Here is a 17,930-nt window from a genome sequence, read left to right as displayed (position 1 = left end):
GCATACTTTTCATGAACATGCTGCTTGCAAAATGAAACTTCAAGTAGGATGTGATGCTGTGTGAATTTGGACACACTCTTGTTTACACCAAAAAGGGAAAATATCATTTTGCAACAACATCTTGGTCTTGAAGAATGAAGTCTCATGGTCAGTCCAAGGGAAGGACGACCTGCTCCACAACCTGATAAAGTCAGTGGAGAGACTTCCATTGACTTCTGTGGGACTCTTTTCTCTAACTTGGATGTGGGGCTAAACTAAAAACATATCGGACATCCCTGAACTCCAGGAGGGCTTGTATCTGTACTCAGGCCAAATTGTGTGTTCATATTGGCCCTGATTCAAAACAACGCTTGAACTTGTGCTTAGCTTTAAGCACAGGCTGAAATCCACCCCTACCTAGCACTGCACTTCAGAACATGCTTAAGTCTCATTGTGGCCATTTATCAGGGGGTAGCCGTGTTAGTCTGTATCTACAAAAACAACAAAGAGTCTGGTGGCACCTTAAAGACTAACAGATTTATTTGGGCATAAGCTTTCGTGAGTAAAAACCTCACTTCTTCGGATGCATAGAGTGAAAGCTACAGATGCAGGCATTATATACAGACACATGGAGAGCAGGGAGTTACTTCACAAGTGGCGAACCAGTGTTGACAAGGCCAATTCAATCAGGGTGGATGTAGTCCACTCCCAATAATAGATGAGGAGGTGTCAATTCCAGGAGAGGAAAAGCTGCTTCTGTAGTGAGCCAGCCACTCCCAATCCCTATTCAAGCCCAGATTAATGGTGTTGAATTTGCAAATGAATTTTAGTTCTGCTGTTTCTCTTTGAAGTCTGTTTCTGAAGTTTTTTTGTTCAATGACAGTGACTTTTAAATCTGTGATAGAATGACCAGGGAGATTGAAGTGTTCACTTACTGGCTTGTGTATGTTACCATTCCTGATGTCTGATTTGTGTCCATTTATTCTTTTGCGGAGGGACTGTCCGGTTTGGCCAATGTACATGGCAGAGGGGCATTGCTGGCACATGATGGCATATATGACATTAGTGGATGTGCAGGTGAATGAGCCCCTGATGGTGTGGCTGATGTGGTTGGGTCCTCTGATGCTGTTGCCAGAGTAGATATGGGGACAGAGTAGGCAACGAGGTTTGCTACAGGGATAGGTTCCTGGGTTGGTGTTTCTGTGGTGTGGTGTGTAGTTGCTGGTGAGTATTTGCTTCAGGTTGGGGGGTTGTCTGTAAGCAAGGACTGGCCTGCCTCCCAAGGTCTGTGAGAGTGAGGGATCATTTTCCAGGATAGGTTGTAGATCGTGGATAATGCGCTGGAGAGGTTTTAGCTGGGGGCTGTATGTGATGGCCAGTGGTGTTCTGTTATTGTCCTTGTTGGGCCTGTCCTGTAGTAGGTGATTTCTGGGTACCCGTCGTGCTCTGTCAATCTGTTTCCTCACTTCCCCAGGTGGGTATTGTAGTTTTACGAATGCTTGATAAAGATCTTGTAGGTGTTTGTCTCTGTCTGAGGGGTTGGAGCAAATTCGGTTGTATCTTAGGGCTTGGCTGTAGACAATGGATCGTATGATGTGTCTTGGATGGAAGCTGGAGGCATGTAGGTACGTATAGCGGTCAGTAGGTTTCCGGTATAGGGTGGTGTTTATGTGACCATCACTTATTTGTACTGTAGTGTCCAGGAAGTGGATCTCTTGTGTGGACTGGTCCAGGCTGAGGTTGATGGTGGGGTGGAAATTGTTGAAGTCCAGGTGGAATTCTTCAAGGGCCTCCTTTCCGTGGGTCCATATGATGAAGATGTCATCAATGTAGCGCAAGTAGAGGAGGGGCACTAGGGGACGAGAGCTGAGGAAGCGTTGTTCTAAGTCAGCCATAAAAATGTTGGCATACTGTGGGGCCATGCGGGTACCCATAGCAGTGCCACTGACTTGAAGGTATAAGTTGTCCCCAAATCTGAAGTGGTTGTGGGTGAGGACAAAGTCACAAAGCTCAATTTAAGTACGTGCTTAAAAAATTAAGCACATACTTAAGTGCTGCGGTGAATAGGGATGGGCTTAGCTGGGGGCTTTGAGTTAAGGATGTGACAACTTGCTGTGGTGAGTTGAGGCTTTTCCTGGGGCAGCCTCATTGACCTGCCTTCATGGTTGACTCAAATCTCAAGAATGAGCACAACCAAAACCCCAGTTCTGAACATCCCTGGACTTAGGAAAAATCCAGGTCTGCATCCATGTGGCTCAGTTCCAACACTACTGGAGACATAAATGTTTCTGCCCATCTTCATGGCCAGATCTTGCCTGCAAAAGGCTGTGTGATCGAAACACCACTCGCTATGTTTAAATTCATGTCAAAAATAGAAAATTAAGAGAATCTTCTTGATCCATAAACAAACCTGCCAGCCCCGTTATGGCTTTTTCAGTCATTCCCATGACAGCTTTGTCTGTTTATTTTTAGAAATCGGGGCACTGCGTGTACAATAATTTTAGCAGGCACTACTCCAGTTGGATAAGAATCCTATTTCCTGTGAAGAAGTCTATTCAGATCCTGTTTGGACCTCAAAGGTTCTGAAGGGTGGCAGTGTACAATTTCATCTTTGTTCACACATTTAATTCAACCAAGGAGTAGTGCCTCCTTTATGCGGGTTCTTTCCCATTATTGTCCAGCTTGCATGACTAGAGGAGAGGAACAGGGCCACTGGAACTTGGAACTGCAAAAAGAGGAGGAGCCAAATTCTGACATGCTGGTATAAAACTGGTCCAAGCTATAACTCCATTGACCTCCTTGGAGATATCCCTGGTTTGCACCAGTGTGAGAGCAGATTTGGGCCCAAAGAGATTACTTTACTAAAGGCATGTGCTCTCCAAACGTTTTCTTTGTCCACTGGATGATGGAAGGCTTTTTCTATCCGAGTACCATAGAAGATTAGGGTTAGAAGAGACCTCAGGAGGTCATCTAGTCCAACCCCCTGCTCAAAGCAGGACAAATCCCAACAAAATCATCCCAGCCAGGACTTTGTCAAGCCGGGTCTTAAAAACCTTTAAGGATGGCGATTCCACCTAGGGAACCCATTCCAGTGCTTCATCACGCTCCTAGTGAAATAGTGTTTCCTAATATCCAACCTAAACCTCCTCCACTGCAACTTGAGACCATTGCTCCTTGTCCTGTCATCTGGTACCACTGAGAACAGCCGAGCTCCATCCTCTTTGGAACCCCCCTTCAGGTAGTTGAAGGCTGCTATCAAATCCCCCCTCATTCTTCTCTTCTGCAGACTAAATAACCCCAGTTCCCTCAGCCTCTCCTCATAAATCATGTACCCCAGTCCCCTAATAACTTTTGTTGCCCTCCGCTGGATGCTCTCCAATTTGTCCACATCCTTTCTGTAGTGGGGGGCCCAAAACTGGACACAGTACTCTGGCTGTGGTCTCACCAGTGCCTAATAGAGGGGAATAATCACTTCCCTCCATCTGCTGGCAATGCTCCTACTAATGCAGCCCAATATGCTGTCAGCCTTCTTGGTAACAAGGGCACACTGTTGACTCATATCCAGCTTCTTGTTCACCCCTCTCCATTGTGTAGGGTGGGAGAAAGATAAACCTTGTAGATTGCAGAAGAGAATTTTTTTGTCTAGAATCTGTGAAAACAACAACCCCCCCATAAATATTGAGCAGTATATAACCATGCATGTGATTTGTTGTTTCAGACCTTGGAAACAATGGACACAGGGAAACCTTTTCTTCATGCCTTCTTCATTGACTTGGAAGGCTGTATAAAGACACTTAGATATTATGCTGGGTGGGCTGATAAAATCCAAGGCAGAACTATCCCAGTGGGTAAGTTGAACCCTTCCATGTTCACATTTAAAAGCTCCTTCAGTCTGATATCAAGTACATTGAGACAGAAGCAGTTTAGGGAGTTTCCCTTCTGAAAAAAATCATCCCTCCCTCCCACCCCCCAAATTACTTTGCCTTTTCTCTTATGGAAAAGCCATAGAGTGTAACAGAAGATTATATATCTCCCTGAGAGTTTTGGAACTGCCCTATAGACTTATGAGAATTCTATCCCTGGTTATTGTGCATCCAGTTTCACTGAAACTAAAGGTTTCACTGTTAGTAAGAGTGCATTGGAAATCAAAGTTCAAAGGATATTTTTGAGTACCTTCTTTGTTGTTAATTAAATTAGGTTTATTGGAGAGAGGCCAGATCTGTCGGTAATCAAAGTACATGGCAGACATTCAGTTCCTGGGGGTTTGGTCAAGCTCTAGTTTGTAGGGGTATTTAATTTATTTCTAAACACTTGCAGCATTTTTTTTAAACTCCTCTGCCAGAGGTTATGCATAATTCTGTGCTTCATTACACCCACGCCAATGGATTTAGTGTGAGTAACTGAGGGAAGAATCTATCGGCTCACGTGTGAGCACAGGTGTGGCCCTGGGAAATGACAGGTGGTTTGCCTAAGATAAGAAGGGTGTTTGCACGAAGTGAGTGAACAGCTAATTGAAAGTCAGCAGCCTGCCCCTTTCCTTTGCCCTCGTGATAGCTGGTGGTCCACGAAGGAAAGAGCACCGAGACGAAGGTTAAAGAGCGGCTCCTTCTGGTAGCGCTGAAGGAATGCACTTGCTCCCACCCCTCCACCAGTCAGCATTGATTTAAGAGTAGCAGAGTCCAAGCCTATGGCAAATCAGATTTCTGTCACCCAAGCTTTAATTTGCAGATCTGCTCTCTATGGAGACTGGCTCTCAGTCTTGTTTGAGATCACTTCCAAAGTGCATAATAACTAGAGGCCCCCCCTCCCCCCACCACCAAATGAAGCTTCATAGAAAGCAACATTTCTAATGGGCAAATGGTTTTATTAAATCTTTTGACAGGAAATTAACACTACAATATTTTTTGTTTCTATTCTGTTTGATGCTAATTGAATCAAAACAAAACTTGATTTTTGAATCAAATTGAAATATTTCTTGTGGGAATTTGTCACCAAACTTTGAAATTTTCCCTGGGAAATAAACCTGTTTGTTCCCCCCCCCCCCTCATCAAAACTAAAAATCATAAAAGCGTTTAATTCATTTTCCTTTTATTCTTCACTGAAATGAAGAATTACACCAACTGAACGTGTCTGAGCAGCAGGAGCAAGTGTAAGAGAGGAACTGACCCAGTGGAATTGATGTGATGAAAGTCTGTGGATTTCGAAGGGTTCTACCAGTCTGAATTAGAGCAGCACTTGGCCCTCTATATATAGCAGAAGATCTGAATTGTTCTGGGATAGATGTTTCCTATCAGATCATTTTCGTCCTTTCGAAGAGCACCCCGCCTGGGTGTGGGATAGAATGGGTGACTCCACAATCTTCTCAGATTAGCTTCACCTCATTTAACTAGTTTATATTAATTCTGCCTCACCGGTTTTATTTATATAATCATTTTATATTGTTTCCACTATTCAACCCCCCACAAGGGCAGTACATGCAGGTATGTCGCAATATTAGCTTTGATCCCTTACACGTTTTTGTTTTGCAGATGAAAATGTTGTCTGTTTCACCATGCATGAACCGATGGGGGTCTGTGGGGCTATAACGCCGGTAAGTAGAAGACTATCTAATGTTTTTAGCCGAGGTGCTCCTACCCTGAGGGTCCCCTCTATTTACAAAAATATATATGCATGTCCCCCATAGCATTGCAGCCATTGCCCTCTGTTGCAGGGCAAGTGCACCGCATCCCCTCTTGGGGCAGGGTAATTACTTCCCCGTGGTCGTGTCCTACGACCACCCGTTGTCTTGGGGTTGTGTGGACTAACGGTAAAAGTCAATATGGCCACGCGCACTCTCAAGGTTGTGTGGCCCAATGGCCAGAGTCAGGGTGATGGCCCCTTCCCACAGGGCTGTGGGACCCAATGGCCCGAGTCACTATGGTTTCCCAGTTCAACTGGGGTATATCGCCTAGTGGTCATCAGAGTCCGTGTGGCCACCTGGCTCAGCAAGGTGGTATGGCCTAGCGGCAAGAGTCAGTAGAGCCATCGTCACTCAGGGCTGTGTGGCCTAGTGGCCAGTGTCAGCAAGGTCGCCCTCTCTCGGGGACGTAGGGCCTAGTGGCCAGAGTCAGTATAACTGCCCCTTCCGTGGGGCTACATGACCTAGTGGCCTGTCAGGGGAGTGGGCCACCACCCCAGGGTGGGTAGCAGCCTGGTAGGGGGGGGCCTGGGCTCTCCCTGCTTCACCAGGTCGCAGCTCAGGGCCCTGTCAGTGGCAAGTATGCCTGCCACCGGGTCAATGGGGAATCCGTCTGAAATGCGCTGACTCCACTTGGTAACAGAACTAGTCTCCCTGAGCTACTTCCTACCCGATTCCTGATGCTGTGGTCCCGGCGTTGCCATGGTCTCTGGGCTACTCGGTCAGTGCGGCTCCCAACAACTCCTCCACTCACTGGGCATCCTCCGGAGTCTCAGCATCCCTGGCTTCCGCTGTCTGGGACTTCTGCGGTTCCTGGGCTGGAGCTTGCAGCCTGCATCCTCTCTCTTTGGTGGTCAGCCCTGAATGAGATGAGCTGCTCCCTTTTATACCTAGTCTCCAACTGGAGCATGCCCAGCAGGGCTGCGGGGGCGTGGCCTGCTTGGCCCAGAGAGTGGAGTTAACCCTCACAGTACCAGTGCGGGACAAGTGCGCCCCATCACACCCTCCTAGATGAGGAGGGTGGACTGGAGGGCATTCCCTTTGGAGCCTGTTGATGATGTTTCTTGACTCCTCAGAAGGAATTGGCCTATGGCATTCTGAGCGGCTCTTTGGCACAGAAAGCTGGGTCTCAAGATCAAGTGTCAGTCTCCCATATGGCACTTACATAAGAGTCACCAGTGACCCATCCATGATCATCTGCTATTCTTACTTCTTGATCCTTTTCTTATTGGGTGATTGCAAGCTAGTTGTCCTGACCGTTACGGTTGTTGACTGGCTCCGAGGCATTGTGGTTTGTTTAGTTTTTAAATTGTCATTGATTAGCTTGTTTCCTTGTTCCCATTGTTTGTTTTATAGCTGATCAATACCATTTTCCTTTCCCTGGTGGGTTTGTTTCTGATGGTGAGAAACTCTGGCTAGTTCTTAAAATTCCTCAGTTCTTCAGCAAGAGAAAATAGGCAGCCAGACTTTTTGTAGAGGAGCCATAATGGTTGTAAAGTGCTTTGAACATCTGTGTTAGAGGCAAAGAGCAGTGTGTGAGCTACTTGGCTGTGGGAGTCTGTTGGGGAAAGTCAGAGGAAGATCTCGGGCCCGTGTTGTGGAGGGTGAACTGGACTATACCAGAGACTAAAACAACTCCGTATTTTTGCTGGGATGCTGGAGACTTTGATCCTGACCCAGTTTGCATTAATGTCAATGAAAGTTTTCGCTACTAACTTCAGTAGGAACAGGATTGGGTCCCTCGTGACTGACTTCTGACCTAGATCTTGGAGTTGAATGGTCTATTTATTTTTCCCTGAGAGAGGTGACTGCAGAGTGAGTGGGAGACGGAATAGGAGAGTGTCCTGTAGATGATAGATCGACATGCGGAGACAGAGTTTGGCTTGGGAATGAAAGCTGTCTCACTCTGTTTTACAGAGCCTTGCTGGTTGAAGTAACCTAGTATTGTCATTTTAGGAATGAGTTGCATTTGAGTGACTTGAGTCCAATGAAGTTGAGACTCTCAAGCGTTTTGCATTAGGGACATAAGACTGAAAAGGCCCTCTTGGGTCATCGAATCCAGTTCCCTGCCACCGCAGCCAACCCCATCGTACAATCCTGTTCATACACTTAGCAAGCTCCAGCTTGCATTGACCACTGATTTAAATGCCTCTATTTCCATCCTCCAAACGGACCTGACTGTTGGCTGATGCTTTTGTGGATTTACGCCCCTTCAAAAATTCTGTTGTGGCTATAATCAGGCAGGAGATTTGGAAAACCACCATATCATGGGGGGCAGGGAGAACTGAGTGGATGCTATCTCAAGATTGTATCTATCTTGTTGCTATTTAATCTATGGGAATTATACATAAATATTGGTCTTAAATTGCAAATGTAATCCTAATCCAGGCTGATATGACTATGTGGACCCTGAGGCATAGTGTTCCACTTTAAGGACATTGTCATAATAAAAAACTGAGGCCACTATCAATTCTGGTGTGTAATTCCCTTGATTTCACTAGTGTCTAACTAGGGATGAGTTTGGATCATACTGAAACTGAAAATACCCTACCAGGATTGGTAACTACTCCTTAGATTATTAACATAACTAGCATTTTAAAGGTGAAACTTACTACTTTTGTTCATAGTATTTGACTCTGCACGGGGGATTAAACTAGGCCTGTCCTTTCATCTTCAGGCTTCGTTTTAACAGTGCTGTGTTTGGATTTGCACTGCAGCGGCCGCGGGGGACCAGATTATTCCAATAAACAGCTTCGTTCCGTAGAACTATCACATTTGCACACTGTCCATCTGTGACATTACACAGCATCACAGATGGGCAGCAGAGGAGCTGATTTCAGACACAGGGCCAGTCTTTCTCAGCAGCTCAGCTAACAGCTGAAAATCTCTGCAAAGTAAGATCTGAGGTTCTTGGGAAGAATGGAGTTGTGTTATGGACAACACTTTGCAGCTCAGAGTAGAATTAATTTAACAGCTGCCAATGATATTTTGATTCCAAGGAAAGTCCATAATCTCTTGGAAGGAGTGTTTCTGTTGACCTGTAACCATTGATCTGATCTTCGAGTGCAAGATCAAATTATATATGCTATGCTAAGACTTATTAAAATGCTTTAAGATAGTAAAATGAAAGCTATTAGGGCTGTAATGCTAATAGAGAAACATAAAATATTAATATTTGAGATAGGCTTTGCAATAAGTTGATGCTCAGTAAATTGTTAATTTTAAGTATTGTTAGCTTAAGTAGCAGGTAGTTAGCAGAGGCCTAACAGTTATAGAATCATAGGACTGGAAGGAACCTCAAAGTCTAGTCCAGCCCCCTCCACTCATGGCAGGACTAAGTATTATCTAGCCCATCCCTGACAGGTGTTTGTCCAACCTGCTCTTAAAAATCTCCAATGATGGAGATTCCACAACCTCCCTGAGCAATTTATTCTAGTGCTTAACCACCCTGACAGTTAGGAAGTTTTTCCTAATGTCCAACCTAAACTGCCCTTGCTGCAATTTAAGCCCGTTGCTTCTTGTCCTATCCTCAGAGGTTAAGAGGAACAATTTTTTTCTCCCTCTTCCTTGTAACAATTGTTTATGTACTTGAAAACGGTTATCATGTCCCCTCTTGGTCTTCTCTAAACAAACCCAGTTTTTTCAATCTTCCCTCATAGGTCATGTTTTCTAGACCTTTAATCATTTTTGTTGCTCTTCTCTGGACTTTCTTCAATTTGTCCACATCTTTTCTGAAATGTGGCACCCAGAACTGGACACAATGTTCTAGTTGAGGCCTAAGAGTAAGTGATAAATTAGCACAAGAATAAGTGCTTAATCTAGGGTTATAAAATTTAAGTAATAAGTGCTTTGTAATAAACAAACTACCCACAAAAGAACAAACCCAATGGAATTATTTGGAGATTTTTAATGTGTAACCATTAGGTTAACCTCATTAACGTACTGGAAAGATTGGGAAATGTATTGCTGCAAATAACTATGTCAGCAAATCGGAACTCCAATTGTGGTTTCCTGAACAGCCATCCATGGACATGGGGCCGCTATTCAGTCAGTTATGGTCTTCTGGTGTGTGGGTGTGCAGGGCAAGGAGGTCTGAGGTATAAAATGAGGTGTAAATCCAACTTTTAGTTGGGACATTGGAGCGACAAAGTAGGTGGCAGCCAAGAATGACATCTCCACTTAGGAGTTTCTCCAGTTGTTTCTTCCCAGCTTCACTTCTAATGGCCTCCATAGGCTGTGACTATGCACAATGTAAGGCTGCAAGTATGTACAATGCAGGAAACTATGGTACTTTATACGTATGTATATTGATTTTAATATTTCAATTCTATTTGTCTGTCCTAACTACAGCTCATAAAGTCTCTGTGTGCTTCACTGATCTCCAGCTCAGTAAAACTTCTTCCATAGCTGTCTGAGTAAAAGAACCTGTCGTTCGTGACTGGTGCAATTTGTACTCTAAACTTTTTTTCAAAGGCGATACCTGTGTAACCCACCCAGGTGCTATACACTGTCATGAGTCCTTTGTAATGGTGGATATCTTCCTAGACCTTCTATTTTCTACGAAAGCAAAGGGGAATACTGCACAGAGATCAATAGGGAGCTGACTGGCACTAATTTGATCAACTTTATACTCTCTTTCAGTGGAACTTTCCATTGCTCATGCTTGTTTGGAAGATGGCACCGGCACTGTGCTGCGGGAACACGCTGGTTATTAAACCAGCTGAGCAGACACCCCTCACTTCCCTCTACATTGGCTCCTTAGTCAAGGAGGTAAGAAATCTTAGCAGCACATTCAAGGTGTTTTTCCAAGTTATTGTTTCTCATAGGCAGCGGGTCCAGTTGAAAAGGCAGCTGTAGCCATTGTCAGCTCCCAAAGATGTTGCTGCCAGCTCCGTTCAATGCCAGACTTAGAAACAACCTCCTCTTTTTCTTTCAAACTTTTATCTCTTGATCTCTATGTATGAATGCCCTAATCCACCAAGGTACTTATGCAAGTGTCCAGTGTTAAGCATGCAAGTAATCCCGGTTACTTCAATGGGATCAGGCTAGTCACATGCTTAAAGTTGGGCACGTGTTTAAGTATCTTGCTGAGACAATGCCTAAATCATCAAGTATGTCACGTGTTTTTTCTCTTTTCTATACGTTTAGTGAGACTATTTGGAGCTAAATTCTGCCCCCCCCCCTTATTCATGTTAGTGGAATTGTCCTACAATTTATGGGACTGATCACAAAGTATGATAGTGCTTGGCACAAGTATAGGTGGCAGAATTTGGCCCTTAGAATATGGGACCAGATCCTGCAGCTGCTTCATGCACAGAAATTGCATTACATCACTGTGACCGTTTTATTACGATTGACTTATGAAAGTGTGCCTGGTGCTTAACAGAGAACGAAGATCTAGTCCCCATACCGAGCATAGGGGTTATGACCCAGGGCCTTAATCCTGCATGGAAAATAATGTAGGTGCAGCCATGTGCCCCCACAGTTCTTGGTTGAAAGATCAGGACCCAAGACCCTCCCAGGAAAATACATTTCAGATGTATGGGCTAAATCTTCCTAAACCAGGGAGTTGACTTCATCCCTGGTGCAAACCCACTGACGTCAATGCAGTTAAGCCAAGGATGAATGTGCTCCCCCCTCCATGGAAGCCACCAACTCATCCTTCCGTCGTCCATCCATCCCTCCCTCCTGATGGCCCAGTCCTGCAGCCTTTACTCACATGGGCCTCAATTTTGCACAGCCTAGCCTAAACAAGTCAGTTGTCCTATTAAAGTCAATGTCACTTAACACGTATAACTTTAGATCTGTGTTTCTTATGTGCTTTGCTGAATTGTTGCCATAGGCAATCCCAAAGACAATGCTTATATGGCCACACGCATCTCTTGCTCGGTGCTTTTTAAGTGGTTTAGCAAATACTCAGGAGTTTAAACCAATGTTCCCGGCAGAGTGAGCAGCAAAGTGTTGAACATCCTTTGTCTCCCTCTTCCCCTCCCCCAAGCTGGAACAGGCAAGCTAGACAACCATCAAAACCCTAAAACCTTACCCAGAAGAAAGTAGAATTTTCCAAGGCAATTTATAACCAACCTTGTTCCCCCCCCCCCTTTTTTTTTCCTGTATCAGATGCATTTAAAAAGAATCGCATGTAAGTTACACAAATAACTCTACTAGTGTAGGTACAGTCTCTTATTAGCCTCATGAACGTGTGTACTAATCCACAAGAAATGAAGGGAGCTGAATAACAATCGACTCATGGGATACTAGAAAGCAGGTTGTGTGCCTGCACTTCCCAGTCAGAAATGGAGACTGGCCAGCCTAGAAATACACCTCTTTGCAGCAGCCCACGTTTCAGGGAGCAATAAACGGATCAGCTGGGCCAAGACTTTGGCTTGCATTTCACTAGAATTTTACCAGAGTTTTGCCTATTGTCCTTGTGCCAGAACACATGAAATGGCTGTCATAGGTTAATACATTATAAATGTGGTGAAAACTGGTGCAAGTCTCTTACCATCTGCTCTCTTGGAGCTAGTGGAGGAAAAAAACACATCCTCTAGTGGTGTCTTACTGGCATCTTAATCCTCCTGGCCTCTGAAGAACCACAAGAGGCAACCTCGGGATCTTTCTGCTCAAAACAAACTTTAAAGGGCCAAATTTTGCCTTTAGTCATCCATTGACTAGGGTTGTATAGCTGTGGCTGAAGGCTAAATTTGGCCAGAAGACTTTTTTGTTATAACAGCAGAGCTGTGAAATGCAAATCCTCCAATAATTCTCTCCTGGTGATTCCAGGCACTTAAGAGTGGCTCTTCTTTTCAACATGTCCAATCCAGTAAGTAGCAAGCAGCTACAGTGCTGGAAAAAGGAGTCCTTGTAGCATCTTAGAGACTAATGAATTTATTTGGGCATAAGCTTTCATAGCCCACAAAAGCTTATGCCCAAATAAATTTGTTGGTCTCTAAGGTGCCACAAGGACTCCTCGTTGTTTTTGCGGATACAGACTAACACGGCTACCCCTCTGAAAAGTGAGTGCTGGAAAAGGTCATGAAAACCATTCTAAATCTGGCAAATTGTCCGTTTGCCTTTGATTTCAAACCTTTGTGTGCTGCATGCCTCGTTCTTAAAGTACTAAGCATACTTTGGGGTTTGATGAACATTCGGGCCCTGATTCTGGTTTCAATGTGACCCCTTATGTGAGAAGTCGTGCACGTACATAAAGCATTTGTGGGATTGGGGGAGGAGGGTTGGTTAACTTGCTGGGGCATTGAGAGGCTCAGCTGATTAAGGTTTAGAAAGTTCTTTGAGATGCTCAGATAGAAAACACTATAGAAATTATTTCCATTGGGTGATGGTAAATCCTCCATATAGGAGCATAGTTCACATGTATATCCTGGTTTTTAGGCCAAGAAAATTGGAGTGCTGGGAGGAAATCAGAATGGTTCTTATTGCCCTATTTCTATAGTCTAATCTCTAACTTCATTTTCAGGTGGGCTTTCCTCCCGGTGTGGTAAACATAGTGCCAGGGTATGGCCCCACAGCTGGGGCAGCCATTTCTGCCCATCAGAACATTGACAAAATAGCTTTCACTGGATCAACAGAGGTAGGCGATCACTTTCTGCTTAAACTTGCCTTTAGCCTTACTGAATTACGGGACACTGCTCTTCGCAAGGAGGAGTATTTCTCTGGTAGAAGTGCCATCCGGGGAAGCTCGGACCATCATAATTTCAGTGATACTCAGTGCTTGGAAAAAAGAAATCTGCTTGGTGGAATTTTTCAGGGGTTTTGGGCCGTGGTCTAACGCTGCTCCCACTGTAGTCAACGACCACTGACTTCTGTCAAAGCAGTTAGACCAACATTTAATGCTTTTGAAAATCTCTAACTTTTTTTTTAACCTTATTCTTGCCAAAATTCTGAAGGTCCCTCACGAATGGTGCCTATTCTATAAACAAGGTGATCTGCTGGAGCGGTCATTCGCATCATAATGATTTAAAAATCACATTATCTGGAATAACTTGGCCTTCGCCAGTTGGACATATGCAGGCTTGTTGGCCAGTGCTGAACTATAAAACAATGTTATATTCCTATTAAACAATTCTGCTGTTTTAATCACACACTAGTTATTGCGTCTTAAAAAAATATCACCCAGTGCTATATCCATTCTGGGCCAAATCCTGATCCCATTGGAGTCCAAGTCAATGACAAAATTTATTATGAAAGGGACTAAGAGTTGGCCCTCTGATAGTAAAAATGGTATAGTACAAACACCTTCAACCCAATGTTTTCTGCTCCCTTTAAATTTAGATACATACAATTAAAATATCACAACAATAAGAATCCTTTTTGGCTGTACATGCATGATAGAGATGTATGCCTGCTTTGATCAGGGAAAATGACCTCTCCAAGTGCTCGCTTGGGGTTAGCAGTGTGGGGGAAGGGAGAGGTGTATACCTGGTCAGCGTTGTGCTGGTCTGTCTTGCTCTTTTTGTTGTCTGTTAGTCCTGAGCAAATAATTGACAACCAACTTATCTACTGAATTTCACTTTCAGTGAGGCTTTGAGCTGGATATTAGCTACCAAAACCTGAGCGCTCTAATGGCAGGCCAAAAGAGAGAACACAAGGGCGGAGAATGCTGCTGAATCAAAATTTGTTTACAAGTTTGAACAGTTTTTTCACTAGTTGCTTAGCTCCTTTGCCCCTGTAGTAATATTGCAAGAAAATCTATAGCAATGTGCATGCAGCATGTGTATCTCCTCATCTGCTACATGACAAAGGGCAGCATCCAATAAAGGAAGGTGCTTATGCCAAGGATCTACGTGTGTTGGCTATTCAACCAGGCCATGTGTTGGACTTTGTTTGTTTGTTCATTTTCCTTTGAGTACTCACATCCTACTTGAGCAGTCTTCCAACTCCTCCATTTTGACATTCACCGCCTGCTTTTTATAATTTGCATAATTATGATAAATTACACTGAGCTGCCTTCTCCAACACCAGAGGTGTCTCATTTTAAAGGTTCAAAGACCTGCTGAAGGCCAAATGTTTTGTGTTTAACAGCACCATCTAGTGGCTTATCATACATATGTGCATTCCCATTGGTTCTCCCACAGGGGACACTGCATGGAGCATCAGCAGCGTGCTCCTGTCGGGTATTGCCCTTTATTTGATACTCTGTATAATACATAATTACCTTTTGTAGGCTAAGAATAATCTATTTCTATCATCAAAATCAGGCACTCCCTGTTCTAAAATCCTATGAACTTTCTTGGTTTTGTAACAAGTAGTCTGGCCTATTATGGATCCACTTTTTATAAAAAATGAACAATCTGTCGTCACAAGAAAATCCACTGGATATCCTCTTTCTTAAAGTTCGGGCTGAAATCCTGGCTCCATCCAAGTCAGGATGGAGTCAAATCCTGACTTCATTGGAGTCAGGATTTTACGCGTGGTATTTTATCTTTGAGTTGTGGGTGGGCATTTAAAAATTGAAGTGCTCTGATACAGTAATGAAGGCCATATTGAGTACATTAGGTAAGTAAATATTTCTAACCAGTTTCACTTCCTGGTTCTTGTGCATTAGCATCGTGCTTTAATATTTGGGTGCAAATATTGCAGGCGAATGTTTAAATCAAAACGAACATGGGGCAGGGGAGAATGAAAACATTTAAAAAAATATGTTTTAGGTTAACATAAAGACATAACAATTTTAATCTTCAATTACCTGACAGTGTCTCCGTCTAGCTTCTTACTTTTCAGCGGGTTTAATTTATTCCTAATCAAGCAGCTACCATATAATAATGTCTCTTACCCTGTTAGCTATATAGCAAGTTATCTTAATTTTCAGCAGAAAACAGCTTTGTTTCTATTATCTTGAGGGCTAGCCAGGTAAGCTAACGGGAGGACTCTGCACTGCTAATTGGAAGGACCAGGTCCATTTTTGGTTTGGGAATCTTGCTCTGGTTATAAAGGTAGCAGATGAAACTTGAGTGTAGCAATGAACTCTTCAGCTGATTGAGACCTATGTTCTTTTTACTGTTCTGATTCAACAAGATCTGAGTGTTTCTCCCAGGCACAAAACTGAGTACAAGGTTGAGAGGACATACCCTTCACATACCATAGATTCAAGGAGCACAATCTCTTTAGCGGAACAAAGAGAGGGCTAAGGAGTAACTTGGTCAGTTTATAAATGCGTGTTTGGGGAACAAACATTTGATAATGGACTCTTCAGTCGAGCAGGCAAGATAAAACAAAAGCCATGGCTGGAATTTGAGCCTAGACCAATTCAGACAGCAAATAGGGCCTACGTTTTTAACGGCCAGGGTAGTTCACCATTGGAACAACCTATGAATTCTCCATCACTGGAAATTCTTCAATCAAGATTGGATGTTTTTCTAAAAGATAAGCTGTAGTTCAAACATGAATTGTTTGGGGGAAGTTCTGTGATCTGTGTTATGCAGGAAGACAGGCTAGATTCTAGGACTGAAAGGAACCTTGAGAATTGAGAGGATCACAGTGGTTGATTTCAAATCATCTTGTCAGAAAATACTAGGGGAAAATTCAAATGAAACATTTTTTTTTTTTAATTTTTAATTTTTTTTTACCAGCCCTAATTATATGACTATTGTAAATTCCTAGGGCAATTCATTCTGTAGCCAAAAAGTAAAACCGGTCATGTGGTGGTATATATACTGATACCAGAGACCCAATCCCTTCTTTAAGTGCAAAACTCACCTCATTAAGTGTGGAGCCGTGACCGGTACCTTCATAATAAATGACAGGGTGTCACCTGATAGATTGTACTTTTTATAAGAACAGTAGTCCATTAGCAATACCTCCTGCATTGTCCAATTAGGGGCCTGATCCTGCAGCCCTGACTCTGTCCAAAAATGACTTCTGGGGGACCGCGTTCATAGGCAAGAACTATATAATACCAGGCCCCTATGTGTCCGTTATATCTAAGACAAATATTTGTGATTTTAAAATTGCAAGACCCACCTTGGATGGCTCAGTACCTTGTTGAAGCAGGTGCCAAAAACTAGAAAATTCAGAGATTGGAAACCTGAAAGAATTATTTTATAATTCCAGCAGTTTCACAGCCTGTCCTGCTCTTGTTAACCTCACGACCCTTTGAATGAAGTAATTTTTTTTTGAGGAATAAACCTGTGCCCTGTGAATCCCAATGCCATAGGTTGGGAAACTGATCAAGGAAGCGGCCTCTAAAAGCAATCTCAAACGGGTGACACTGGAGCTCGGCGGGAAGAACCCCTGCATTGTGTGTGCGGATGCTGACTGTAAGTATTTGTCACATTGCAATTCAATACTTTTCTGGCCAGCACAGCACCGCTAGTGACTCCCATGTAACCTCACAGGGCTCCAGCAGAGGGCGCAGTGTGGTCCAACTTGCTACAAAGCTTGGCCAAGACTCCTTTGCTAGAGGGTGTGCTATGTCACTCCCTGCACCAGCCAGGTGCCTGGCTACAAAGGGAGGGTTCATGGGAACAGGAATGGACTGTTCCGAATGCCGCCCTCCTTGGGGGCGACCCACTGGGAAGAGACTTGCTGGCTGAGGCTGCAGAGATGATGTATTGTATCAGTGCACCCCTGCTTGGCTGGCCACACAATTTTCTCAGCCAGCACTCCTGCTTTATGTCAAGGCAGCATCCTTCCCACAATACTTCCCGTCACAGGGGATAAGGACTAAATTCTGCCATCCTTAATGGGACTACTTGTGGGGAATAAGCTACTACTCCGTGTGAGTCAAGGTGACAGAACTGGGCCCTTAGCTGAGATGTGCGACCGGAGACTGTACCGGGAGGGAGGATGGTGGTGCAGACAGTCAGAAGATTTGGTCATGTCTTGAGGCTTACAGGGAGCTTGCTTTCTTGGTAGTTTTATAGGCCTCCTTGAAGTGAGTTGTTTTTGAGGAAGCATTGAGAGGGGGAACTGGTAATGAGGGAGTTTCAACAAGTCTCGTTAATTTCTGGTTTAAGTCAGTAGAATGCCTCACTCTCTCTCTCTCTGGTGACCTTTCCATTCCAGTGGACTTGGCGGTCGAATGTGCCCATCAAGGAGTTTTCTTTAATCAAGGCCAGTGCTGCACTGCTGCCTCTCGAGTATTTGTGGAGGAGCAGATCTACCCGGAATTTGTCAAGCGCAGCGTTGAGTACGCCAAGAAACGACTCATTGGAGACCCATTCGATGCCAAAACTGAACAAGGGCCACAGGTAATGATGTGCTTGAGAATAGTTTTCTGTTCTCCGGGTGCGAGTGGTGTTCGTGTGTGAGCTGA

At 44.0% G+C, this 17,930-nt stretch overlaps 1 protein-coding gene across 2 annotated transcripts in view; it reads left to right on the top strand.

Annotated features, from left to right (window-relative positions):
- The window catches only part of ALDH1A3 (aldehyde dehydrogenase 1 family member A3), a 49,491-nt gene that overhangs the window by 14,395 nt on the left and 17,166 nt on the right, over window positions 1-17,930 (top strand). For both annotated transcript variants that reach the window (XM_054041782.1, XM_054041783.1), the window contains exons 4-9: window positions 3,698-3,827; window positions 5,508-5,569; window positions 10,298-10,426; window positions 13,134-13,247; window positions 16,830-16,932; window positions 17,681-17,865. In XM_054041782.1, the coding sequence (XP_053897757.1) occupies window positions 3,698-3,827; window positions 5,508-5,569; window positions 10,298-10,426; window positions 13,134-13,247; window positions 16,830-16,932; window positions 17,681-17,865 (723 nt within the window). The remainder of the gene's footprint in view (window positions 1-3,697; window positions 3,828-5,507; window positions 5,570-10,297; window positions 10,427-13,133; window positions 13,248-16,829; window positions 16,933-17,680; window positions 17,866-17,930) is intronic.

Source organism: Malaclemys terrapin, chromosome 10 (genome assembly GCF_027887155.1).
Source record: "Malaclemys terrapin pileata isolate rMalTer1 chromosome 10, rMalTer1.hap1, whole genome shotgun sequence".
NCBI lineage: Eukaryota > Metazoa > Chordata > Testudines > Emydidae > Malaclemys > Malaclemys terrapin.
The sequence above is the reverse complement of the archived record's forward strand: the minus strand, read 5'-3'. Positions and strand labels throughout refer to the sequence as shown.